The sequence below is a fragment of the Perognathus longimembris genome, chromosome 18 (genome assembly GCF_023159225.1).
Source record: "Perognathus longimembris pacificus isolate PPM17 chromosome 18, ASM2315922v1, whole genome shotgun sequence".
Lineage (NCBI taxonomy): Eukaryota > Metazoa > Chordata > Mammalia > Rodentia > Heteromyidae > Perognathus > Perognathus longimembris.
This window is the reverse complement of record NC_063178.1, coordinates 10,743,495-10,771,363: the sequence shown is the minus strand read 5'-3', so window position 1 is coordinate 10,771,363 and position 27,869 is coordinate 10,743,495. Positions and strand designations below refer to the sequence as shown.

At 43.4% G+C, this 27,869-nt stretch overlaps 1 protein-coding gene across 1 annotated transcript; it reads right to left on the bottom strand.

The window, feature by feature from the left end:
* Window positions 1-25,951, bottom strand: Sec61a2 (SEC61 translocon subunit alpha 2). The gene is made up of 13 exons (XM_048367699.1): window positions 25,866-25,951; window positions 23,649-23,716; window positions 22,251-22,316; window positions 12,998-13,076; window positions 11,265-11,396; window positions 11,023-11,132; window positions 6,932-7,085; window positions 5,866-6,026; window positions 5,089-5,286; window positions 4,061-4,252; window positions 3,428-3,504; window positions 326-1,611; window positions 1-62 (listed from the first exon to the last, which is right to left on the bottom strand). The coding sequence occupies exons 1-12, from the start codon at window positions 25,870-25,872 to the stop codon at window positions 1,425-1,427; spliced, it is 1,431 nt and encodes a 476-aa protein (XP_048223656.1). The 5' UTR covers window positions 25,873-25,951; the 3' UTR covers window positions 1-62; window positions 326-1,424.
* Window positions 25,952-27,869: the final 1,918 nt, after the last annotated feature.

Here is a 27,869-nt window from a genome sequence, read left to right as displayed (position 1 = left end):
AAGGTGAGTAATCAAAACTACACCTATTATAAGAAAATGGTGTCTTTTAAAAGTTACATTTACTAGATTTTTTTTTTTTTTTGCAGTCCTGGGTCCTTGAACTCAGGGCCCGAGCACTGTCCCTGTCTTCTTTTTGCTCAAAGCTAGCACTCTGCCACTTTAGCCACAGCACTCAAGTTTTCTATATATGTGGTGCTGAGGAATCGAACCCAGGGCTTCATGTATACAAGGCAAACACTCTTGCCACTAGGCCATATCCCCAGCCCCTAGGTTTTTTAAAATAAGACTCAATCCTTTAAAAATTCTTATTTACAAAGAAATGTACATTTTCAAATGGGGACTAGGATATTCCTAAGACCACTGTTCCCTTGTCCCATTCCAAATATTAGTAACATGAATGAATACCATTCTATTGGCCTGTCCCTCGACAATTTAGAATTAAATATTTGATCTCTTCTAGTAGTCCACCCAACATGGGCTCCATAGACATACAATGAACCCATACAAAGCGGAAGACACTATGGTATTTATTCTAACACAACTGAAACAGTTTTATTAAATAAAAGTTTATTGTCTACTGTTTACACTCATGTTGTTGCTATAAGTACAACAACAGACATAAATTCCTAGCATGAATTACTCATTGATCACCCCCACTGAACTACAGACGTTGCTTGAGAATTAGATCTTGGCGTTAGGGACTTCAAAAAAGAAAAGAATTGGGGTGTGATGTGTTGAAAGCATTCTCAAGTGACTAGGTGGAATCGGAGGCATAGCCAATACAGTCCAAACAGCACCCACCGTGCTGTCACGGGAAAGTGATAGGAACCAGGAAGATGAGACGCAGGTGTTGCCAGCGACAAGAAGTAACTTCAGTGCTTGATTTTTGCCCACTGGGCTAAGTGGCTGCTTTAGGAAGGGACAAATAAAGGAGAGAGGGGGAGAGGGAGGGTAGGGAACGTGGATACTATGAGATAAAAAAGTATAAAAAGTAATTATCTAAAATATAGATCAGATATAAATGTTCCAGAACTCATTAGATAACCTCAAAAATACTGGAAAGTGGCAATTTGAACTACATTTATTTTTAAACAAGGGGGATAATCATTCTGAATGTTGTGTGCAAAACAAATCCAGGTCACCGACTCACTGTCCTGATTGAACACAGCAAGGTAGGTGCTTCCATTTCCAGCGTTAATTACAGGCAACACTGGACATGTTTAACGAATAATGTAAACTTGAGTTTTAAGGCAGCTGGTACCGATGCTGCTCACAGGCTTAGCTTGGTGCCCATAGAAATGGGACAGTAGCACTTGAAAACAAACTGAGGGAACGAAGGGGGAAAACCAGCATTTTTTTTTGACAAAAAGAATATGTCAAAATATTTTCCCTTTCACCCACACAAAAAGAAATAACTTGAACATTTAGAAAAACAAAGCACCCATCCCACCAACTTCAGCTTGTTCCTTAACAAATATTTCGAAATACTGATAAATAATAGTAACTGCGAGAAGAATTCCAGTGCCGGATCCAATGGCCCCCAGGAAGTCAGCCAGCACGGACAGGGCCCCGATGCAGAGGCCTCCAAACGCAGCCGCGGTGGGGATGTACCTGGAAGACAAGCCTTCGTCAGCGTGGACAGCATAGGTCTGCCGGTGCTGACTCCAGAAAAACAGGAACAAGTCTACTGGAGCAGCCTGCAAAACCTATGGGCTGTAACCTACCACTGAATGGTAACAAGGAGCTGAGAAAGGCAAGGAATAAGTCAATACATAATTCTTAGGGCTGAATATCAGAACCCTAAGCTTGTGATTCAAGTATAACAAGGTCTAATACTTCAAAACAAAATTGCTTCTAGTTTTCTCTCAGGGAGTGAACAGTAAATCTTAAAATGTTTTCTAGTTGTCAACAAGATTATGTGACAAAGAATTGCTGCTCTATTAAGACTGGTTTGACCTCAGCTGAACAGAGTCACCTGGAAAACTCTTTAAAATGGTTTTTATTAAAACTAGTCAAGGAAGATGAGGATAGGCAGACGATGAGACAATGGCAGACAGATGGTAATTCCAGATGCCAGAGGTTCATCACACTCCTCTCTGCGGTGTTTCATGGGGCTTTTTTGCAGTACTGGGGATTGAACTCGGAGCTTCACCTTTGCTAGGAAGGCGCTTTACCACTTGAGCCATTCTACTTGCCCCTTTTGCATTAGTCATTTTCCAAATCAGGTCTTGCTGCCCAGGACAGACTGGGTAGCAACTGTCCTTGGCCTTCCCCATGTTGCTAGGAGTGACAGGCACACACCATGACACCCAGTCATTGGCTAAGAGAGTCTCACAAACTCCTGTCCCCAGAGCCTGGCCAGTCTTCCATCTTGCCAGGTAATACTAGCACCTTCCCAACATAGTGCTCGGACACCTGGACACCAACGTGCAATTTGGCCTCCATCCTCAGTCAAAAAAATTTACTGTAAAACGTAGTACATTTTGTGAAAATATATAAACCTACAGTGAAGGTATAAAAGCTGCCTGAGGCCAAGAGTGAGGAGGAGTCAGAATAAGTAATGATTCTTAGATACAGGGACTTTTTTTTTTTTTTTTTTGGTCAATTCTGGGGCTAGAACTCGGTTCCTGGGCACTGTCCCTGAGCTTTTTTTGCTCAAGGCTAGCACTCTACCACTTGAGCCACAGCTCCACTTCCAGCTTTTTCTGTTGATGTAGTACTGAGGAATTGAACCCTGGGCTTTGTGCATGCTAGACAAGCTCTCTACCACTAAGCCACATTCCCAGCCCGATACAGGGTCTTTCTGAAAAATGAAAATGTTCTTTAAAATTACATTGTATGGGCTGGGAATATGGCCTAGTGGTAAAGTGCTTGCCTCCTATACATGAAAGCCCTGGATTCGATTCCTCAGCACCACATATATAAGCCGGAAGTGGCGCTGTGGCTCAAGTGGCAGAGTGCTAGCCTTGAGCAAAAAGAAGCCAGGGACAGTGCTCAGGCCATGAGTTCAAGCCCCAAGACTGGCAAAAAAAAAATTACATTGTATATTACCTGACTCTGAATATACATTTAAAACCAGAGTGCACTGCAATGTATGGGAATTCCATCACAATAAAGTTGTTGTCAAAGACCAAACCTCGAAGCTGGGAAATGAATGGCAATTATTGCAGGACGGGTGCTAGTACTTTGTGAAAGCACTCTGCTGATTTTATGTGCAGCCAGCTAGCACTGGCAATTACTGATCTCCATCATCTTAACACTGAGCAGTTAAAGGAACAGTCTCAATAACTAGGTGTCAGTTTTGATGTGGACAATTAAGTTTGGGGTTAAATGTCAGTTCTTATATGAAGCAAGTATTTGAATAAAAATTATAACAGTGATAAAGAGTGAAACAGATTCTATAAAGGACTGAGTATAAGGCACTTACCTATTGAGCTCATGGACCATAGAAGTATCTCTGTGACCCCTCATTACCATTTGTTGCTCTTTAAGCTGTTTAGCTACCTGCCATGAGAAAAATAAAATCAAGCGCTTATGAAAATGGAACCAGGTAACTTGAGGGGATAGGTGGGGTTAGGAGAGATGGGAGAGAATGATGGAATGACGTGTGTACACACACACACTTTTAATCAAGCTCTTAACATTCACCACCCACTACTCGCAGGCATGAAGAGCTTTCCACACATTGAAAGTGAAATGTAAGTGCCTCAAGAGCGATATCGGGTCACTCCCAGGACACCAGGGGAAAGCAGCTCAATGCTGTCAAGTACATGTCAACAAACATTAAACTGGTGTTTCTCAGACTTTTTCCCTCATCACCAAAGAGAAGTGAAATACAAAGGCAAAGGAGTTTGCTATTTAGGGTTGAGTTTTGAAGGATCACAAACCACTATAAAACCTAAGAATCTTTGACATTTGGATTTTTAGCCTGTTGGGGGTGACACTAAGAGTTTGTGAAGTAAAGCCTGAATGACTGAAGAGTATCCATTACTATGTGACAAGTAATGAATTATTTAATTATGAATCAAAAGAACTGTCTTCAAATAAACCAGACACTTACATCTTTAGCTGAGGACCCAGAGACCTCTATCCATGTCTTAGAAAAGAATGCACATGACCCCAGCATGAAGATGATGTAAACGACCACATGGACAGGATCCTCAAATATGGCGCCCATGGACTCAGGGGGAGAAAGATAGTAACAGAGGCCTCCAACAGGGTAAGAGCGAGCAGGTCCTCCCCCACTGACATCCTACGGAACAAGGAAATGCAAAGAGTCAAACTAACCAAATGCTTCAACGATCCTCATTGTGGGGGCTGAGCCACATGCACTATCCCCGGAGCGGCCCTCCACTCCCCGCTTATTTCTTGTTTTGCGATGATGTCTTGCTGTAGTGCCCAGGCTGGTCCCAAACTTCTGGGCTCAAGGGATCTTTCTGCCTCTTGAGTACATTAGACTACAAAATATACCTGCTGCAATTGCTTCTTTCTTGTTTTAGGAAACAGTTGTTTTTAAAACAAAAAGCAACCATTACTATAAACAATAGAGGGGTAAGATTACAAAATAGGAAGTCACCTCCATGAAAGCACCTGTGATTTTTCCCCTAAAAGGGTCATTCAAATTATAGGAGAGCATGCTTCCTATGGGCCTCTCTCAGCTTTTAGCAACTAAAGGACTGAAGCACAAGCTGTGTGAACAGGTGCCAAGCCCAGCATTAGGAAAGCTAACACAGTGGGTGTGGCATGGCTTAAGCTGCTCTCAATGTAATTTACCTCCTTGCCTAGAGCTGGAAGCATTGTTGACACTAACTCACTATCACTAAGCAAGCAGGAGATCTCAAGTTCAAATCCCAATACTACTCCAACCCCCAAAAACGTCTCCTAGACAGTAAAACCATGAAAATACCCTTAACCAATCTTAACCAATCAAACACTAATTCTTCTAGCTAAATAACTAAATGATACCGGTAAATGAATCTGAAAATGTTACAGCAACTGCTTCAATGTCTATCCTTGGCAAAAATACAAACATGAGATGCAAACTATAATAAATTTTAAATGCTTAACAAGAATAAAACATATACTCACAGCCCACTGTCCCAGCAGGTTAACTAAGAAGTTGCCACTAAACCGCACAGAGAGCATCTGGGATATAACATAGAGGTTTGAAACCAGGGCAGACTGAAGGATGATGGGAATGTTGGATGTGTAGAAGAGCTTGATGGGATAGCTACTGTACTGTCCTCGATACCGAGCTGATTTGATGGGCAAGTCAACACGAAATCCCTGAAAACAAGATCCAGAGTCAGTAAAAGGAACCGTCCATATCAACAAAAGAGTACAGGCCAGGTATGGTGACATATCCTATAAACCCAGCACTGGGGAGGCAGAACCCAGAGACTGCAAGTTCAAGGAACAGTGTATGGGGTGGAAATGGGTGATAATGCTAACAAAATTGGTCCCCCTTAGAGACAAAGACTCCTGTTTCCAATGCAATATTCTGCACCTTCACACCAATCTAAAGAATGCCTGTATTGGGGGCTGGGGATATGGCCTAGTGGCAAGAGAGCTTGCCTCGTATACATGAGGCCCTGGGTTCGATTCCCCAGCACCACATATACAGAAAACAGCCAGAAGTGGCGCTGTGGCTCAAGTGGCAGAGCGCTAGCCTTGAGCAAAAAGGGACAGTGTTCAGGCCCTGAGTTCAAGGCCCAGGACTGGCCAAAAAAAAAAAAAAAGAATGCCTGTATTTGCTTAACTAGATCTCCATGTCCCAACCTGTTAGACATTTACATGTCAAATGGCATTCTCTTGAAGAGCAAAATAAAAAGACACATGTCACTTCGGTGAAAAGATGATACTCACCTGGAAATATATAACAACAGCAAACACAAAAACAGTAGCAATGAGATTCATGAGATTGGGTAGGTTCTGCCGGTAAAAAGCCTCCCGTAAAGCTCGGACTTTGTCTGTTCTGGTGGCCAACAAATGAAACAGAGCAATGACTGCGCCCTCAAACTCAGTACCTGAGAAATGAAGACAGAGATGAACTGTATACACCTTTTCCAAAGTCATCACAAAGGTCAAAACAAGTCATCTGAAACCCCAATCAAAAGAATCCACCACTTTCTCTCATTATACAGCCATGTGTGCAGGCTCTAAAAATATTTGTATCACAGAGGCAAACTTCAGCATAAATTTGAAGTTTTCTCAAGAGACAATTCTTGATGAAAACATCCACAGTAAAATCTGGCAAATATTTATTTCATTCATAAGGATTTGCCTTTCCTTTGCGGAAAGGGAGTATTTTTAGGAAATGTAAAAAAGCAGGAGCAAGGCAGAATAAAAATGTCAGAGACAAAAGGCATATTTATCAAGCTTGCTTTTACATTTTGTACTGTTTTCTTAGGTCTGGGATCAGAGTTAGATGTCGAGTTAGAACAGGATGATAGCTGAGAGAAGTAGAAGAGTAAGGGGAAAGACAGAACGAAATCTTTCAAAACTTAGATGCCATTACAAAGCCAATTAGAGGAGAAGCAAAAGTATTAGTGCTAAAACACAATGAGGTCTTTTCAGTGGGGAAATCCCAGTCCACTACCGTTCAGAGCTTTGGGAATGCTGCAGCGAGTCAGGTAAACGACTTTGGCAGCTATGGCTTAGGACAAAATTAACTTAAACAAGAAAAAAGAAAAGTGTTTAAATCTGCTTGCAACCACGGAACTTAAAATGAGCAGAGGTTGAAATTGCGATCTTGGGTTCTAAGTAGCATTACATACTCCACACATCTCTGCTTGTTACGTTTTGAACATGAGCATTTGCGGTCCCCGGGGCGAGCAAGCCGGAACGGCTGCAAGCGCGTCCGCCGCCCAGTGGACTCACGGCCGGCACACATCAGCAAAACTCGTGCAGGTGCAGTCACTGTGCAATGTACCTCTGCCCGTGTTAATGGTAGTGGGACTAAAGGCCTTCCAGACAATGGTTTCACAGATGTTGGTGGCAATAAAGAGGGAAATACCAGACCCCAAGCCGTAACCCTTCTGTAGCAGCTCATCTAACAGCAGCACAATCAAACCAGCAACAAACAACTGTAGGGAAAGAAATGCACGTAAGCGGAAGCAAGAATAAACTCAAGAAAGGGGAGGAAGAACACCGCGGGCTATTTCAAAGCATGGGCACTTTCAATATCACACATAAACGTCACACTTCTGTGACCCGTCAGCTCTGACTTGCTTTAGTTCAGTCAGAAGCCAATTTTGAAAATCAAGATTAGAAATATTGTTACATTCTATAGTATACATTTTGTCTTTTAAGTTATACACCATTTCAATAGTTCCCTTACCATGTTTTAAATGGGGCCTGCTTGAAAAAGCATACTAAAATAAAAATGACCACAGCTGTAGAATTTCACAGCAAGAAACTGAAAACATTCCAAATACCTCTAAATAAATAAAAGGCCAAATGAATTACAGAATAATATAAATGCAATTTTATACTGTCATTAATAAATATGAAGACTTACAAAATTCTACATATAGCTTGTATGTATATTTTTATATAGACTATATATAGTCAAAAAGTAGAACACAATTAACATATACAGATTATAACAATGTAAAAACTGAATTCTATGCTGACTGTGACAAAGACTGCATGTAAATCTGAAGACAGTCAAGAGTTCCCCAAGTCCTTAAACTCTTTCTTTAAATTTGATTTTATTGTCAAGGTGATGTACAGAGGGGTTACAGTTAAATACTTAAGGGTAAATGCTTAACATTTCAAACTATGAGAGCTACTAACTTCAGTGTGTGTGATAGTAAGCATCCTTGACCTCCCTGTTGTAGAAGATTTTTCTGAGGCCATGCTTCAGGTACAAACAACCCCTAGCCTTCCCAGAGGCGGCAGTCACGAGCCTCCTTCCTGCCGAGGGCCACCTCGCTGAGCAGGGAAGGACACCGTCCTACCGGCCGGCCCCGTGGGAGGCACTGCAGTTCCACCCAGTGCTGAAGACAGGCTCGATCCTACCAGTCAGAGGACACAGCAAACCTCCTTATACCCTTGATGCAAGCTCACCTTTACCCAATATTGTTGGGCTTCTTTTTAATTAATTACCATTTTAGTGATTCTAGAAAGCCTCACTTTAGCTTGACATTCAACAAATTGGAAAAAGTACAATTCTCAACCTTGGAAAAGAGCATGAAAACCAAGTCTGACATTCTGCCAAAAGTGAGGACTTACTGCTGGATTTTACTTTGGCCAAAAATAAGATAATGAGTGAAAATTCCCGACAAACACAGCTATCCAATCCCATACAAGGAGTAATGGCTGTCCACCCATTGCCAGCCAGCGCGTTACCCTGGGCTCTGGTGGGTGACCTGCGCAAAGTCACACAGAAGCTATGAAATGATGACTGCTCTCCAACTCCTGCTTCAGAACAGTGCCTGACTTCAGAGTGCTTCCTTGTGTAAAGAACAGTCTCCTGCTTTCCCAAGAAGGGGAAAGGGAGCTAGAAGGAAATCTCAACGAGGACTGATTTCTACCACTAAGGAGTGAAGGGTGGTAGGAAGAAAGCACTCTCCTGCCTGCGGGAGACGCGGGAGAGCAGGGCGTAGCAGCAGGCGTGGGAGCGCAGTGTGAACAACAGGGCGGTGGCCTCAGGCGCACAGGACACCACCACACCTGGCACCGGAGTCCTGCCTGTGCAAGCACACACTTCCTTTGGCAAAACATGCGTATGTTTACTATGTGCCAGGCACACTGACACTTCTATTTTTTTTTTGTATCCCTAATAAGATTCAGGCCCAACAGTGGAAAAAGATAATGTGTATGAGACAAGAACGAAGAAAGCAAGAAATACCTTCCAGACAGCATGCAAACCATTTTCAAAAACCTATGTTTCACAGATCCAATCTTAGCTCTTCTGGATAGCCACATATTTTCAGTATTAGAAATGCCTTGAAAAGACACAAATGGGTCACTTCCCACCAAGGATCAAACATGATATATTTCTACATTAACATTGGAAGAATTAATCACAACACAAACACTAATATCCCTGAATTTATATAAACAAATTAATATATACTCACTTGTGTTTTGTTGTGTTTCTTAGTTTAAAAAAATGGTTACTATATATATACGTATATATACACATACATATATATATATATATATATATACACACACACACATACATCTTGGAGTTTTTAAAAACATTTTTCAAGCTTTTGAACTGTTGGAAAAATACTTCCTAAACTAATTCTGATTTCCTAAGAGGAGACAATAAAATACATTTCCAAAGTAGCCAGAACACCGGACCCAATGTTTTTTAACTTAATGAAATGTCTTTTCAAGACAATAAAGATTCAAGATGTGGCTCAAGTAGTAGAGTGCTTGCCTAGCATGCTGAAGGCCCAGGGTTCTATCTCCAGTACTACCACCAAAAAAGTAATCATCATGAATTTTTTAAAAAACAATAAGTACTATGTAACTTAAGTACAATCCATTCTGGAGTAATGTCTCTCAACGATTTTTTTAAAGGAAAAAAAATAATCTTTACACAAAAAATCATCTTTATACATTTTAAAATACTTCATACATTTATAATTATGCTGGCCTCTGCTGGGCACTGGTGGCTAACACTTGTAATCCTAGCTACATAGGAAGCTGAGATCTCGGGTTCAAAGCCAGCCTGGGCAACAAAGTCCCCATGAGACTCTTATCTCCAATTAACCAATCAAAACCCAGAAGTGGTACTGTGGTTCAAAGTGGTAGGGCACTAGACTTGAGCAAAAAGAACTCAGGGACAGTGGCCCAATTATGCTAGCTTTTAAAAATTCCAATCCCAAATGTTCATTTAAAATGTCCATGGAAAAAGAAAGCAAGTGTATCCACTGCAAAAAAAACATTATTGACAACATTTTTTTATGTACCACTGAAAAAGAACATCATTCCAGAACTCAGGAGGTGGATGACTGAGAGTTCAAGGATAAACTGAGCTACCTATCAAGACCCGACCTCAAAACAGCAAGGACTCGCTGGGAATATAGCCTAGTGGCAAGAGTGCTTGCCTCGTATACATGAGGCCCTGGGTTCAATTCCTCAGCACCACATATACAGAAAATGGCCAGAAGGGGCACTGTAGCTCAAGTGGCAGAGTGCTAGCCTTGAGCAAAAAGAAGCCAGGGACAGTGCTCAGGCCCTGAGTTCACGGCCCAGGACTGGCCAAAAAAACAAAAAGCAAGGACTGGGAAAGTAGCTCAAGAACAGAGCCTGCCTGCCAGGCACTCTCTCCTGAATGAGATGCCACACATGGGGAAAAAAAATAAACGTGCCAATTTGTGACATCACTTCTTGCTATGAGGAATTTTTATGTTCTGCTTATTTCAAAAGGTATTTCAGACGTAGACATACATATGTATCATCTAGTTTGCGTTCTGTTCCTTTCTTTCTGTATGCACAATCACTTATTTCCGAGGTTGTTTTATCACCATGTTGCCTAGGCTGGTCAGAACTAGGAGACCCAAATGATGCTCCCAACTCAGCTTCCCAAGTCGATGGGACTGCAAGCACATGCCATCAGCACTGCTGTCTACCAAGAGTTGCCCAAGACACTTCAAAGAGCAATTAAGCCAACCACCTGTTATAAACACTGCACAGAACCAACTAATACAGGGACAACTTGAGTAGCTGAAGCCACTCAGACATAGGCACACGCAATGAGACCTTCCATGGCTGCCCCTTGTGATAGCAATACTAAGGCACTAGTAACTAGAGGAAAAATCCTGATTTCAGACAGCAAAATATAAACAATGTACAACTTAGACCAAGGAAAAGGGGTGATGATATATAATTCTTGGATATCTGTGAAGCTATAAAATTTCTTCATCATCACAATGTATACATATCACATCATTAATAGAAACATAACAAATAATTCACAAGAAAATGTTTTAATCACCTAGAGGATTGTGAGAAAACCAAGATCAGACCGCTCTGCCAGCATATGAAGATGGCGACTCTTACCTGTATGATGATAAGCAGACAGATCCCGGCGCCCATTTCTGCAGGGTCCCCATACATGCCCGTCATGACATACACAATGGCTTGCCCAATGGTAATGATCATACCAAATACTGACAAAAATCGGGGGGAAAAAGGAACACTGCTTACAACCAAAGATGAAGGAAACCCAAAAAAGTACAGGAACATCTTTCCCACAAATAATCTCAAATTCGAATATTCTCCTTAATGGCATTTATGCTCACGTTTCTGGGCCCCATTGAATAGAGCTCTGTCTTTGGGTGTGTCTCCAACTTCAATTATTTTGGCTCCAGCTAACAACTGCATAATTAAACCAGATGTTACAATTGGGGAGATACCCAATTCCATCAAAGTTCCTAGAAAGGGAAAGAAGTAAACCACGTTTACATACCACAGACCAGTGTCCCAGTTCACTGAGACATGTTTAAATGTTAACAAGCAAGAGTTCATTCCTTAAACACTAATAAAAAGTTCACTTATAACACAACCTAAGGCTGGGAACATGGCCTAGTGGTAAAGTGCTTGTCTCATATACATGAAACCCTGGGTTCCATTCCTCAGCACCACATATATATAGAAAAAGCCAGAAATGGCGCTGTGGCTCAAGTGGCAGAGTGCTAGCCTTGAGCAAAAAGAAGCCAGGGACAGTGCTCAGGCCCTGAGTTCAAGCCCCAGGACTGGCAACAAAAACAAAACCAAACAAACACAACCTAAAATAGTGCATTCAATCGAAAGAGGATGAAGGTCTAGAACCAGCCAATGAAAAAAAGTTCGGACCCCCAATACTACCAGATATTTTTTAAACAGTTTCTGTTATCATATTCTCCTCTTTCTTGTAAACACAGAAAAATAGCTGCTCTTTTTCCTTGTTTGTTTGGTTTTTTTTTTAATAGTACTGGGAACTGAACCCAGGACCTTATGCATGCTAAACAAGCACTCTGTCTCTTGAGCCACAGCCATCACTGTTTTTATTTCATTTCAGAAATACAGTTCCACTACCCTTTTGCCTCTGCCTCCCCAGCAGCTGGGATCACAGGCATGAACCGCTATGCTCGATTTCAAGTGGGAGTTAATCCACATGCTTCAAACTAGGGTTTGAACTCAGAGCCACGTGCTTGCTGGGTAGGTGTTCTACCACTGAGCTACAGCTTCAGTCCCTTGGTGGGATGGTTAATTTGAGACAGGGTCTTGCCTGGGTGCATACCTGAACCTCGATTCTACCAAATGCTTGCTGGTGTACCTAGAATGACAGGCACACATCACTTTGCCCAGTTACTGGTTGGGAAAGGGTCTCTAGAACTTTCTGCCTAGAGTGTCTGTTGGGGTCAGCTGCACCTTTAAGGGGCCACAGCTGACCTCGGCCTGTCCCTCCCCTTCCTGTGTTTAACAGGAAGAGAAGCCCCTGTCCCTGGGGCTAGCACGTGTGCTATGGCGGAGGGGTACCCCAGGGGCCCATCCTTAGGGGGCTGGACCTCTGCCAACAAAGGAAGTCTCCTGACATCATTTGAGGGACAGCTCCTTGGGACCAATCAGGGGCCCCTCTCTTGTGCCCGCCTTTGGGGTATATCTGGGGGGCTCCTCATTTGAATAAACAGAAGCCCTAGCAGTTTTCTCCAGGGGCCCACGCATCCGTGTCTTTCTTGGTGGTTTTGGGGCACCCTGCGACCACACGCCACCGAGGCTACCTGTGGCCATCGCTCCCACGTGAGAGCCATAGAGGGCCACCCAGGAAGGGGCTTGTCTGCCCCTTCCCCCACCCCCAAGCGAGGGGAAGTCGAGAGAGAGAGAGAGAGAGAGAGAGAGAGAGAGAGAGAGAGAGAGAGAGAGAGCTCCCACAAGTGTCCCCAAATTCCAGTTCTCCTGACCTCTGCCACCCAAGTAAGCTAAGCGTAGGAATATAAGTCACCGTGTTTATATCTACTTGGCATCCCTACGGGGGGTAAATCTTAGTACATACCTCTGTTGGATGCAAGAATAACTCTCATCCAGTAGAAAGGATCGGCAGAGTCTGATGACATGATTCCAAACAGTGGGATCTAAAACGTCACATAAAACAGTTTATAAAACTACAAATGCATTCTATATACCTTTGTTCCTAATTTATAATGCATTCTCTTGGGTTTGCAATACTTTCTTTAAAAAACACTACTTTGTGCAAACAACACCAAGTATATCTTTTAGGGTAATGAGTGGAACTGGGAATTTAATTTAGGACAAGCACTCTACTACTTGAGATATTATCCCAGTCCTTTGGTTTTATAGTCTATTCTTTCTTTTTTTTTTTTTGGGGGGGGGGGGGGGAAGGGGAACGGGCAGTTCTGGGGCTTGAACTCCAGGCCTGGGCACTGACCGAGCTTCTTTTGCTCATGGCTAGCACACCACTACTTGAGCCACAGCGCCACTTCTGGCCTTTTCTGTTTATGAGGTAGTGAGGAATCGACCCCGGGGCTTCCTGCATGCTAGGCAAGCACCACTAGGCCACATTCCCAGCCCCTAATCTGTTCTTAAATAAGAATTTCCTGATTTTGTCCTGGCCAGCCTTGGACCTCAATTCTCCTACCTTCACCCCCTGAGGAGTTGGGATTACAGTTGTATACTGCCACATCTGGCATGGGTTGTTTTTGTTTGTTTGTTTGTTTGTTTGCCAGTCTTGGACCTTGGACTCAGGGCCTGAGCACTGTCCCTGGCTTCTTTTTGCTCAAGGCTAGCACTCCACCACTTGAGCCACAGCGCCACTTCCAGCCATTCTCTATATATGTGGTGCTGAGGAATTGAACCCAGGGCTTCATATATATGAGGCAAGCACTCTTGCCACTAGGCCATATTCCCAGCCCCGCTGGCATGGGTTTTTTTAGATATGGTTTCCTTAACTTTTTCCCTGGCTGGACTTGAAATATGTTTCTCCTATCTCTGCCTCCTAAGTAAACATGATTATAAGCATGCACTACCATACCAAGTCCCCAAACATCCTTTTTTTTTTACCTTTTGGTGCCAGTCCTAGGGCTTCAACTCAGGGCCTGGGCCTCATCCATGAGCTTTTTGTGCTCAAAGCTCTACCACTTGAGCCACAACTCCACTTCTGGAGATAAAAGTCTCTCAACTTTCCTGCCAAGGATGGCTTTGAGCCCTGACCTCAGATCTTAGCCTCCTGAGCTAGGATTATAGGCCTGAGCCACCAGCACCCAACAAAACAAACACTCCCAGTAGATTATAGGACACATCTGCTTAGTCAGAAAACAATTTTGTGGTTGGGAAATATGGGGGAGAATAATGGATAATGGAAGGGTGACATTGATCAAAATGTATTGTACTAATAAGTTTCTTAATTAAAACTCTTTGTACAACTACTTAAAGATAGTTTTGAAAATAATAAATAATTTTGTAAAGACAGGTTCTAGTCAGTAAAAGTCATACTTCTAGACATAAGACTAAAGAAAATACATATACACACACATATGTATATACATACAAGTATATGTATCTGGGTGTGTACATGTATACATACCCATACATACATTCTGGAATAGTATATAGCCCTAAAAAGTATGTTAATTAATTTGTAATAATAGTATCTTCCTCATGTTAAGTATAGAATAGTGTTCTCAACTTGATGTGATTTTTGCCTTCAAAAGGACATTTAGCAACTGTCCAACTTGGTGGTAAATGTTTATTACTGGTATTGAGTACCCATAACCAAGGATGCTACGAAAAAAATCCTATAATGCACAGGGCAGTCCCCATAACAAGGAAATATCCTGCCTAAAACTCAGTAATGCCACTATTAAGAAATACTATATAAAAACAAAGATATAAAACTACCTAAGTGCAAAAATATGAAAAAGTTAAGCTGGAAATACATATCTTAAATTTTGTTGTTGTTTTGATTTTTGCCAGTTGTGGGGCTTGGACTCGGGTCCTGAGCACTGTCCCAGGCTTCTTTTTTGCTCAAGGCTAGCACTCTGCCACTTGAGCCACAGCGCCACTCTGGCCTTTTCTGTGTATGTGATGCTGAGGAATCAAACCCAGGGCTTCATGCATGCTAGGCAAGCACTTTACCACTAAGCCACATTCCCTGCCCCATATCTTAAATCTTAAAATTGTGGCTTAAAAATCGTAAGTCACGGTTATTCCTAGATTCCTGAGATCATAATTGACTTTTTCTTCTTTATTGTCTTCAGGAATTAGCAAATATCCTATAATCTGCATGTATTAACTTCTCATCATGGAGAGAGCTTCCTATCCGATGGCCCGTGTTAGACGCCGCACGAGGACATACTCGGTCCTCAAGGACGTGGCAATCAGACACAAAGAAAAATACAGCTTTCGGAATGCCGTTTCAACCCTCTCCTGGAACTGATTTTTCTCCAAGGTCCACACAGACGCTGGGAGGCATTTCAAACAACATCAACACCTCTGGAGGCCAGGTAACAGAGTGGGGAGACTGAGCCCCGGGGTGGGGGTGGGGGTGGGGAGGTGAGAAACAGTGAAGTGCTGGTGTAAAAACCAGTGCACAGCACACGGCAATCCCCAGCCAAGCTCTCCTGGCCTCTTCTGGTGCTGTCAGAGTCTCGAATCCTTCGCCTTAAGCTTTCTTTAGTCACCCTGACCAAATACACCTTGTACTTTGAGAAACTAAGCCTTCCATGCGCTGATGGAAACCTGAGCAGACGCGACGGAGACCGGTGTGGGCATGAAACCCAGTTCAGGTCTGTCTGGACGAGATGCCAAGTCCCAGGGGTGGAGGCGCAGCTGAGAGGCACCGCACTTGGGGAGCATTTTCAAGGCCCCGGGCTCTGTCTCTAGAACTTCAAATAAACAAGGTAGCAAGCTGCAATTATGGAATCCCCCTCCTCTGGCACATAAGAAAACACAAACATGGAGAAACCTTAAAAGCTCACAAGAATGTTTTCAAAGCTTGTTTGGCAAGGAGCCAAACAAGTGTTATAAATGAGAGGCACTGGTGGCTGTAGGGTAAGGGTCAGAACAAAGCCATCCCGAATCACCACAGAGGACTCAACAGCATTCTCTAACGCTCCAAAGCCAGAGAACAGCAAATGCGCATGTCCTGATTTCCCCTCCTTGGTGAAGGAAGAATCCAAGTGGCAGCTGTAGAGAGCTAAATGACAGAAAAATGAGCCATGTCCTCTAGGATGGACTGAAAATTAACTAGGATTTACTACTCTAACTTGAAAAAAAGTCCTTTGTTCTTTTTCAAAATCACTTCAGTGGGCTGGGGATATAGCCTAGTGGCAAGAGTGCCTGCCTCGGATACACGAGGCCCTAGGTTCGATTCCCCAGCACCACATATACAGAAAACGGCCAGATGCGGAGCTGTGGCTCAAGTGGCGGAGTGCTAGCCTTGAGCGGGAAGAAGCCAGGGACAGTGCTCAGGCCCTGAGTCCAAGGCCCAGGACTGGCAAAAAAAAAAAATCACTTTAGCTACCCAAGCCTTTGGTCAAGCACTGGAAACCTTTAGACAGTTAACAAAACTCCAAGAAGGTAGGGCCCAGCAAGCACTGAATCACCGCACTTCATCTCCCCGCCCCCCACAGTCCCCTTGAACTACAGCACACAGGCTAGGACCTGCTTCAGAGTCGGTGGAAAGATAACTGAGGAATCACATACACACAACAGACCTGCTGAGACATGGCAGAGGAAAAAAGAAATCGCTGAACAACTGTGTAAGCATAGGGAAAAGTAAAGCAATATATAAATGCATCAAACAGTCCTGAGAAATGTCATTTTTTCACTTGTTTTCTTCATAAATTCTTGGATACAAATCATAAAATGTTTATTATCTCATCCTTTAAAGTTTGCTAGACCTAGACAGGCTGGGAATATGACCTAGTGGTAAAGTGCTCACCTCATATACATGAAGTCCTGGGTTCAGTTCCTCAGCACCACATATATAGAAAAAATATATATAGAAAGTGGTGCTGTGGCTCAAGTGGCAGAGTGCTAGCCTTGAGCAAAAAGAAACCAGGGGCAGTGCACAGGCCCTGAGTTCAAGGCCCAGGACTGGCAAAAAAAAAAAAAAAGTTTGACCCTAATTTAGAAGATTAGGGAAAAGATCATCTCTGAAATTGGCCTATAAACTGAAAGCAATACAAATCATACTCCCACAAGCTTTCTTACAGAAAGTTACAGAAATTGGTTGTAAGTATGTGTGGATATATAAAGGACCAGAAGAGTGAAAATGATTTTGAAAAAGAACAAAGAAGACTTTTTCAAGCTGATTAGGCCTTATAAAGTTACAGAAATTAAAAGTGTGATTGAATATAATGAACATATAGATTAACAAGTTAGAATAGAAAAAGAGAATCATGCTTACACAAACTGATTTACAACAAAGATACTATGCTAATTCAGTGGGGAATTCTTTCAACAAATGGTGCTAGAACAACTGTACAGCCATATAAAAAGAAATAAGCCTCAACCCTTACCACAAGCTATATACCCACATTGACTCCAGACACAGACAGACACAAGCTAAAACGCTTGTAAGAACATTTGATTTCTTTCAAAACCACAAGCCAGCAGAGAAAAAGATAAACAACTCCATCAAAAGTATAAATGTCTGTTCTTTAAGACACTGTGAAGAAAATAAGAGGGCTGGGGATATAGCCTAGTGGCAAGAGTGCCTGCCTCGGATACACGAGGCCCTAGGTTCGATTCCACAGCACCACATATACAGAAAACGGCCAGAAGTGGCGCTGTGGCTCAAGTGGCAGAGTGCTAGCCTTGAGCGGGAAGAAGCCAGGGACAGTGCTCAGGCCCTGAGTTCACGGCCCAGGACTGGCCAAAAAAATAAAAATTAAAAAAAAATTAAAAAAAAAAAAAGAAAATAAGAAGCCCGGCTATTTGAGAGGTGAAGGTAAGAGGATTTAAAAAAAAAAAAAAAAAAAACCAAGCAAACAAAACACACCAGGTATATTGCTTCACACCTGTAATCCCTGAGACTTGGGAGGCAGAGGTAAAAGAGTCATGATGAGAGGCCAGCCCAGGAAAAGCATAAGACCTTATCTGAAAAACACAAAGCACAAGGGCTGAGCTTGTGACTTAAGTGGTACAGGGCCTGCTTGGTAAACTCAAGGCCCTAGGTTCACAACCCACTACCACCTCTATCCCCAAAAAAAGAAAAAAAAAAAAAAAAAAAAAAGAAAAGCAAGCCAGGCTGACAGAAATATATTAAAGGTACTATTCACAGTACCTTTATCAGACAAAACACTTACATCCAGAAAACACAATAATAAGACAATAATAAACACAATAATAAGACAATAAATGTTCAAGTGGATAAAACAGTTGGGAAAACAATTTTACAAAATACCCAATAAACAAATATTCAGGGTGACTGATGAGGGAAATGCAGGTTGAAATCTCACTGAGTGGAATTTCCTCGACTACAGTGATCACAAGACCTCAGCCGTGGGGACGGATCCTCAGGGAGATGTCAATGCAGACAGCAAGTTCCCACACAAAGTGCAGAGTCCACCCGGAAAAGAACTGACAATTTTCTACACACCTGAGATCATGTACTTAGCATGACTCAGCAGTTCTTCCTACAGACCCACCCCAAAATGACAAAGAATACCCACAGAAAGACCAGTGCACATGCTCCCAGCAACTTTAGTAGAGCCCAATTTGGAAACAAGCCAAATGTCCAACAAGTAAAAGGATGGATTAAACCATGACATTCTACCAGAAAAGAACACTACTTCAAAGTAAAAATGAATCATTGATTTGCTGACAGTATGGGTGAGTCTCAAGTATAATGAAATCAGGCACTACAATCTAAAAACACTTATATGAAATTCTAGAAAGGATCCAGGTGCTGGTTGTGCACACCTGCAATCCTACTGAAAGGATAACACCTAGAGGGAATCTCAGACGGAGAAGTCTGAGAGATTTCATTGCCAATTAACCAGCAAAAATGTCAAATGGGAGGCCTGGCTCAAGTGGTAGAGCACCAACCATGAATGATTAAAGCCAGACAAGAGTTCAAGCACAAAACAAGGGGGGGAAATCCAGAAAAGATAAATTAAATTGTAAGGACAAAGAAGATCCATGCTTGCACAGGACTGAAGATTAGGAGGTCCCTGACTAGGACGCATGACTGACTGGGAAGCTGAGGTAGCAGAAACGTCTCATACCCACTCAGGGGGCAGACACCATGTCTTGGGTATACACAGTTGTTAAAATTCTTCAAAATGTAGTTTAAAAATTGGTATAAATTTTACACTGTACTTTACTGCCATGAAGTTGATTTTAATGAGGGGAACTTGCAAATTGTTAAATGTAGATGATAAAAATAAAGCTGATTTTTCTTTGTACTCTTCTAGAATCTAGAACATTTTCAACGAAGTACAGTGGTAAAACTACCTTAGTGATATTTTCATTTCATCCATGTGGTTTTCTTCCAGATTTTAGGCTGTTCTACTGCTTACTAACGCAATGTTTAAAAGTATTTATGTGTACAAGAAATGTATCCAATGCCCAACATATGATACTGTAACCTCTCTGTACATCAGTTTGATAATAAAAATTTGAGAAAAAAAAAAGTATTTATGTGTTGTTGTTTTTTGTTTGTTTTTTGGCCAGTCCTGGGCCTTGGACTCAGGGCCTGAGCACTGTCCCTGGCTTCTTCCCACTCAAGGCTAGCACTCTGCCACTTGAGCCACAGCGCCCCTTCTGGCCGTTTTCCATATATGTGGTGCTGGGGAATCGAACCGAGAGCTTCATGTGTAGGAGGCAAGCGCTCTTGCCACTAGGCCATATTCCCAGCCCTATTTATGTGTTTTTAATAGCTTTTTTTAATCCTCAAAAAACTTTCACCTAAATTATGGTACTGAATCCTCACAACCCTGAGGCATAGATCACAGTTTACTCTTTATGCACTAATCTCTCTACAAAATTTTATGTAACAGTATCCCCACTGAGGTGTACAATTTCTGATAATATATATGTGTTACATTAGAAAGGGCTAGGTGGGCTGGGAATGTGCTAGAGTGCTTACCAAGCATGCATCAAGCCCTTGCTTTGTTCCTCAGTAACACAAACAGAAAAAGCCAGAAGTGGCACTGTGGCTCAAGTGGTAGAGTGTTAGCCTTAAGCAAAAGCTCAGGGACAGTGCCCAGGCCTGAGTTCAAGCCCCACAATTGGCAGAAAGAAGGAAGAAAGGAAGGGAGGGAGGGAGGGAGGGAGGGAGGGAGGGAGGGAGGGAGGGAGGGAGGGAGGGAGGGAAAGGGAGAGGGAAAGAGAGAGGGGAGTAGGGTGGGAGGGAAAGAAAGAGAGAAAAAAGAAGGAAAGAAAAAGAGAAAGAAAGAAAGAGAAAAATAGGGAGGGAGGGAAGGAGGGGGAGGGAGGGAGGGAGGGAGGAAGAGAGAAAGGAAGGAAAGAAGGAAGGAAGGAAGGAAGGAAGGAAGGAAGGAAGGAAGGAAGGAAGGAAGGAAGGGCTAGGTGCCAGTGGCTCATGCCTATAATCCTAGCCTTTCAGGAGGCTGAGATCTGAGGATCTCAGTTCAAAGCTAGCATAGGCAGGAGAGTCCATGAGACTCTTATCTTCAATTAAGCACCAAAAAGCTGGCAATAGAGGTGTAGCTCAAGTGGCAGAGTGCTAGTCTTGAGCAAAATAGCTCAAGGATAGTGCCCAGGCCTCAAGTGTAAGCCAGGGACAGGAACAAAAGGGGAAAAAAAAAAAGAAGCTGGAAGTGGTTCAAGTGGTAGAATGCTAGCCTTGAGTGAAAAAGCTAAGGACCAGTGGCCTGTGCAAGCCTCAGTATTGACTGGTACAACAGCAGCAACAAGAAGAATACTACTGGATCTTACTAATTGTTGAGCACAGTAGTGGATGATCCTGAGGTTCTAAAAACTTGGACAATATTTAAGTCAATATGTGTGGTTTACAACATAATACAAGGCAAACTGTAAAAATATTTGCAACCTGTATGTCAAAGACACGCTTATGCAGTGAAAGCTATCCTAATTGAATAAGAAAAAATCTCAATAAAAAACATTAAAAATGATCATTAATTAAAAATGGAAAAAATGGGCTGGGAATATGGCCTAGTGTAAAAGTGCTCGCCTCGTATACATGAAGCCCTGGGTTCAAATCCTCAGCACCACATATATAGGAAAAAGCCGGAAGTGGCGCTGTGGCTCAAGTGGCAGAGTGCTAGCCTTGAGCAAAAAGAAGCCAGGGACAGTGCTCAGACCCTGAGTTCAAGCCCCAGGACTGGCAAAAAAAACAAAACAAAACAAAACTTAGGGACAGAGAGGGGTAACATTGTTGAAAAAGGAATGTACTCATTACCCACCTTATGTAACTATAACCCCTCTGCATATCACCTTTATAATAACAATAAAAAATAAAATACAATTTTAAAAAATGGAAAAAATGTTCAAACTCACTAGTAAATAAAAATACACAGAACAAGATAAAGTTTGTACTATCAAAACAATTCAACTTAAAAACAACAGCAAGCCAGTGGCTCACTCCTGTAGTCTTAGCTACTCAAGAGAGTGAGATCTGAGGATTTCAGTTCAGAACCAGTTCAGGCACACAAAGTGGCAAAACTCTTATATTCAAATAACAAACAAAAAGTTGGGCCAGGCACCAGTGGCTCACATCTTTAATTCTATCTCTTCAAGAGGCTGAGATCTGAGAATTTCAGTTCAAAGCCAGCCAGGGCAAGAAAAGCTCATAATATTCTTATCTTTGATTAACCATAAAAGCTAGAAGGGGAGCTGGGATTCAAGTAGCAGAGTGCTAGCCTTGAGCACAGAAAAGCTCAGGGATAATGCCCAGACTCTGAGTTCAAGTCCCAGTACTAGCACAAAAAAAAAAAAAGAAAGAAAGAAAAAGTTGGAAGAGAAGCCATGACTCAAGTGGTAGAGATCTAGGTGAAAAAATGTGAGCAAAAGTACAAGGTTCTTTTTGACCCAATAACCGCAAACAAACAAAACAACACCTATGCTCAGCTGGTGGCATAGCTCAGTGGTAGAGCACTTGCCTGGCATGTGCAAGCCTCCCAGTTTCATCCCCAGCATCACAAATAATAGTAGTAATAATAACAAACAACAAACAACAAGAACAACAACAATGAGCAATATATTTCAGAATATTACTTTAACTTAAATTTCTCAAATTCTAAGTAATCTCGATCTCGGAACAATCATACAGACATAAGCACAATATTATGGTTACATACCTGACAACATACTAAGAAAATAAAGAGAGTTATAGCCGTCCATAGTACCTTCTCTCTAAACTGGATCTGTATAACAAAAAGAAACAATGATCAAGTCATAGCAAGGAAAACGAAATGGAAAGCTATAGTCCAACTAACTCATCAAGGATGTTAATACATATTCTTAAAATGTCTACTTCATCCTTGCTGTGACAGTTGAAATGAAGTAGCTATACTTCTTAAACAAAGGGCTCTACTTTTGAAAAAGATTGTTTAAATCCAGGCAGTTCCAGTGTATATTAGACAAGAATAAATAAAACAAGGGTATAGTGAGGAGAAGACAAAGTATATAGAAGCCCAATATATATGTTTCAGTTAACATTCTAACACGAAAATCTAGGATTACTGATCTATTAGTGGGCCAGGTACAACATTACACAGGCAATCCTAAGACAGTTCGTAAACTAAGCTATTGCTTTCTTGGGATTCTTTAAATGTAACTAGAACAACTATCTTTACCATCTCAAATCATTAAAAATGAAAATACTTATAGGGCTGGGGATATAGCCTAGTGGCAAGAGTGCCTGCCTCGGATACACGAGGCCCCAGCACCACATATACAGAAAAACGGCCAGAAGCGGCGCTGTGGCTCAAGTGGCAGAGTGCTAGCCTTGAGCGGGAAGAAGCCAGGGGACAGTGCTCAGGCCCTGAGTCCAAGGCCCAGGACTGGCCAAAAAAAAAAAAAAAAAATGAAAATACTTATAAATGAAGCAGTAAGTTTACCAAAAGTTTTACCTATCTGTTTCTATGGTCCTACATCTGTTAATTTCATGACAAATGGACAGTACAGAAAAGGAATGTTTAGGAACTGGCCTGTTTGAGATTAGTAATTTTTCTTAAATTGAAATATTCTAGCCCCAAAAGTGCACATGAGGGAAAATTTATTTCATTTAGTTCAATACACTCTATTCTATCATTTTTCTGTCCAATGAATGAGTCAATAAATGGGATGTATCTACTTGAACAATAGCAATCATTTATGTAAAAGAATCAGTACTCTTCAAAACCTACCCAAAAGATGAAGCCACTCCCCCTACACAGGGCACATCACACTATTAACAAGCACCGTTCACTCTGCAGCCCAGGAACGACCATGGATGGGAGACTGCTATGCTTTAACTAACACATAACCTAGAGAAACACTTTTTGTACCAAAAAGGAACTTAAAGAAGAGTCATTTTTGAAGGCATGATAAACCTATGGAGACTTAAGAAGGGCTATACCAATTGTAATCACTCCATTCTTTTATAAGTAGGTAGGTAATATTTTTATCCAGAAAAGGTTTTGGGAAATTAAATCAATTGTTTGACAGGGAAAGTCATGTAGATATTCTCTGTATTACTAAAATAGTATACTTACTTTCCTTTCAGGTTTCTGAATTTCTGGTAGAACCGCACAGAAAGGTTTTATAACTTCTAAAAATTTGACTGTAAAAAAGAAAGTAAACAAGGGGGGGTCCCTATTACAAACATGTATCTTTTTACAGAGTCACATACAAATTTAACTCTGAACAGCAATTTTTCCCATTCTCTCAAGTTAAATATCACGATGCCTTCTTTTTCAAATGAATACATTAAGAGACAGATATCAACAGACAACTCAAATGGGAGGAGGAGGGGGAGGGGAGGGGGGAGGGGAGGGGGAGGAGGGGGAGGAGGAGGAGGAGGGGGAGAAGGGGGAGGAGGAGGAGGAGGGGGAGGGGGAGGAAGAAAGAAGAGGAAGAAGAAAGAGGAAGAAGAGGAGGAAGAAGAAGAAAAGGAGGAGGAGGAGGAGGAGAAGGCGGAGAAGGAGGAGAAGGAGGAGGAGAAGGAGGAAGAGAAGGAAGAAGGAGGAGGAAGAGAAGGAAGGAGAATGAAGAAGGAGAAGGAGGAGGAGGAGGAGGAGGAGAAGAAAAGAAAGAGAGAGAAAGAAAAGAAAAGAAAGAAAGAAAGAAAGAAAGAAAGAAAGAAAGAAAGAAAGAAAGAAAAGAAAGAAAGAAAGAAAGAAAAAGAAAGAAAGAAAGAAAGAAGCGCAGTGGAAGAACACTGAGAAAAGGACTAGAATAGGCAGGAGAGGATGACAGAAAACTGACTTAGCCCAAGGGGAAAAAAATGACTGGAATCACCTGCTGTAGTTAACTTTGTAATGTCTACAAATCTCTACTTCATTTCATGCAGCCATATTAACTGCTTGGCCATCCTCCTACGTAATATCAAAATACGTACTTACATACAAGATCCGCTAAGAGAATGACAATTACATTTAATGAGACGGTGCTGCTAGCCCAGGCTACTGTTATAGTATATTAAAGTAAAATAAGTTTGTTTCAGGGTAGATTCTATCTTAAGTCCTGCTACACAGTACTGGAAGATGAAGACGATAATCTTTTAAGCTTCAGTCCTTCTGCTAGCATGCAATGTGCAGCAACCCAAGCCATAGCTGCTATTAATTAGCGTCTTTTTCCCTACAGACTAACATTCTGAAATTGTTTTAACTCTGACCAAAAGCTGGCTACATACACTACCTTTCTTTTCTCCCCCTCCCTCCTAGTACTGAGGATGGACAGACCTGAGCCTGTGGGTGCTAGGCAAGCCCCGTCTAGCCCCATACTACTTAAAAACAACAACAACAAAAAACCTCAAAAGGATGGCAGTCACAGAGGCCTGACAGAATTAGCAAACATTTGTTACCTAAGTACCATTTGGACTATTTGGAAAGTAAATCTGAATTATGAAAGTGCTTTCTTCATCTCTTAGTGCATAACTATGACCCAGTAAACATCAGGAAACTTCCTAGAATCTCTGTACCTCTTTTTACTGTCACACCTCATCTAAGGGACTATTGGTCTTTCTTGGACATTTAATAATCTGCACTGTGGTATTCAGGTTCAAGCAGCGCTTCTGTCTGTTACTTGTCTATATCTCCGTGGCAGAAATCTACCGTTGTAGGTAAATCCAAGGCCGGAGATGTCTTCTCCCTCCTCCTAGCGACCCCAATGTCCACTAGTGGGCCGACGGGTGCAAGGCCAGGGCATGCGGTTAACGGTTCATCGGGTCGATACCCATGTAATATACCTGGGTTGGATGTTTGGAAAGGGCCTTCAAAGGGTCCCCGGGACACAGGCCCGGTCCCTGGGCTTACGCCCGTGCACGGATCCCGGTGAGCGCTGCAGGGCGGCTGGGAGGAAGCTTTCCTCGGGAGATCGCGGCGACACCGCACACTCCCGTCCCCTGCGTGGCACATGCCGCGCATCCCTCCCGAAATCAAACGAGCCGGGCGCTCCCCGGCTCACCACCCGCCACGAAAGGGCGATTCGGGGGTTTATCAAGTAGAAACGTGACGAATGGTCTAGGTTTAGGCCGGTGCCCTCGCTCTCCGCCCCCCAGAACCCGTGGCCTCCCCTCGCCGCCCAGGGGCGCAAGCCCCGGGCCTGGGTCCGGCCCCCGCGGCCTGGCCGCGGCCTCGCACGGCCGGAGGAGACGAGGCCGAGGCCGCCCTCCGCGGCATCCCCGGCCCGCGGGCGGGTCGACCCGGAGAGGGCGGCGGGCACGACGCCCACGTCTCCCGCAGAGCCCCGCTCCAGCCGCCGCTACTCACTGCCCATGGCGGCGGCTGGGGAAGCCCGGCAGGGCACCGCGGCTCCGGCGCTGCCTTCGCTCCGCTCCCGCAGCTCCGGCTCCGGCGCCGGCTACCGACCTGGGGACTGGCCAGCCCCACGCAGGCCCCGCCCTGTGTCACGTGACCCGAACCCGCGGCGCACGGCCCCGCCCCCAGACTCAGGCCGTTGGCCGACGTCCGCCGCGTTGCCATGGCCACCGACGGCGCTGCGGCGACGCGGCCGTGGCGCCCGGGGGCGGGGCTCGCGCCACCGCGGTGGGCGTGTCCTGGGCGGGAGGCGGGGTTCCAGGGCCGCCTAGGGCCCGTGAGGGCGCGCGGTTTTCACTTGGGAGCCGGGTTCCATCGGCCCAGCTCCTGAAACCTGGGGCTGGGCCGCCCAACCGAAGCAACCTTTTTATACTGTGTCTGCTTGGAGATTGGCAAAACTTCGTGTCACGTCGTGTGTGGCTTGCACCTCCTCCGCGGTGCACTGCCTACCCGTCTTCCCTCACGCGGCTGTCAGAGCTCCCGCTGCCGAGCACTCTCCGGGAGCCACGCCGTTCCGACGGTGTGCGGCTCCGGTCGCCACCTACTGTGGCTCCTTCCGTCCCTTCTGGGACATCGTGGTGTAAGAGAAAACCCAGTCGTGGACCCCGCATCTTAATCCCTCCTCTGCTTCGGAAAGGCGTTGGGTAATCAATCCATCCATCTGAGCTCTCTGGACAAAATACAGCTAAGACCCGTTCATGAGGGCGAGAAAGTTAAATAAGTTCAGATTGGCACACACACACACACACACACACACACACACGTGCCAAAGAAGCTGTTTTCCTTAACACAAACCCTAAATCACTCCTGGAAACTTGTGGTCGACGTTTGCCTAGCAAGTGAGAGGCCCCGAGTTCCACCTTCAGTACCACTCTCCCTTAGAAAAGATAAAATCTTAAGTCTGATTAAACAAGCTTTCTCAAAAGTAAGTAAAGCTGTGATCACCAGACCCAAGGTTGTTTTCTCATGTCTGGATCAATATCCAATAGCCACGGGGATATCTGGGGAAAAGGTGCGATTCAGGGTCCTTGTCCTACCTGAGGCAGCTGGGGCGGCTCTCACACTGGGGACTTTCATTATGCAAAGGCTCTGGTCTCACAAATCGGGCATTTGATGCTGGCTGTGAGCACCAACGCCTTCACATAGCTTCATGTGACCTGAGCTGCTTCACAAGATGGTACCTGGGTGCCAAGGGAGGTCCTTAGAAGTGACCCAGATGATCTTTTACTGTATCACATTATACAGACAGACAGGAGGGTCTGCTCGACTGAAAAGAATGAGGAAAATGACACCCTCTCTGAGGAAGGGTCTGAGAAGATTCTGGAATAACCCGTGGAAATTCAAAAACATTGCTGTGACCGTTTTTGCAGTATAGTCTCCCATCCTGTGAACTCATTCTTACCTCACTCTGTTTTGTATTAGTCATTTTCATATTTGACTAATCTTCCTCCCTACACAGTAAACTTCTGGCAGAGGACTCAAACTTCTGTTCAATTTACAACCTGGTAAAATGATTGGCTTAAACCCACTTGTGATACAAGATTACCAGATAATTACATTAATACAACATCCTTTCAATAAAGATACACTAAATTAAGCCAGGCGCTAGTGGATCACACCTGTAATCCTAGCTACTCAAGAGGTTGAGATCTGAGGATCGTGGCTCAAAGCCAGCTCAGGCAGGAAAGGGCATGAGACTCTTCTTACCTCCAATTAACCACCAGAGAACCCGAATTGATCGATCTACATGTATCAGAATTCTCACTCTTCCTTCACCTCTCAAGTTCATGGAGGACAGAGGGCAACCTATCTTATATATATTTTTGTTGTTTTATTTTTCAAACAGTGTCAAGCATTCTGGACCACAATCGTCATATTTATCCTTCCTGTATAGCTGAGATAACAAACATGGGCCAACACACCAAACTGTGATTGGCTGAGATGCAATCTCTTGAC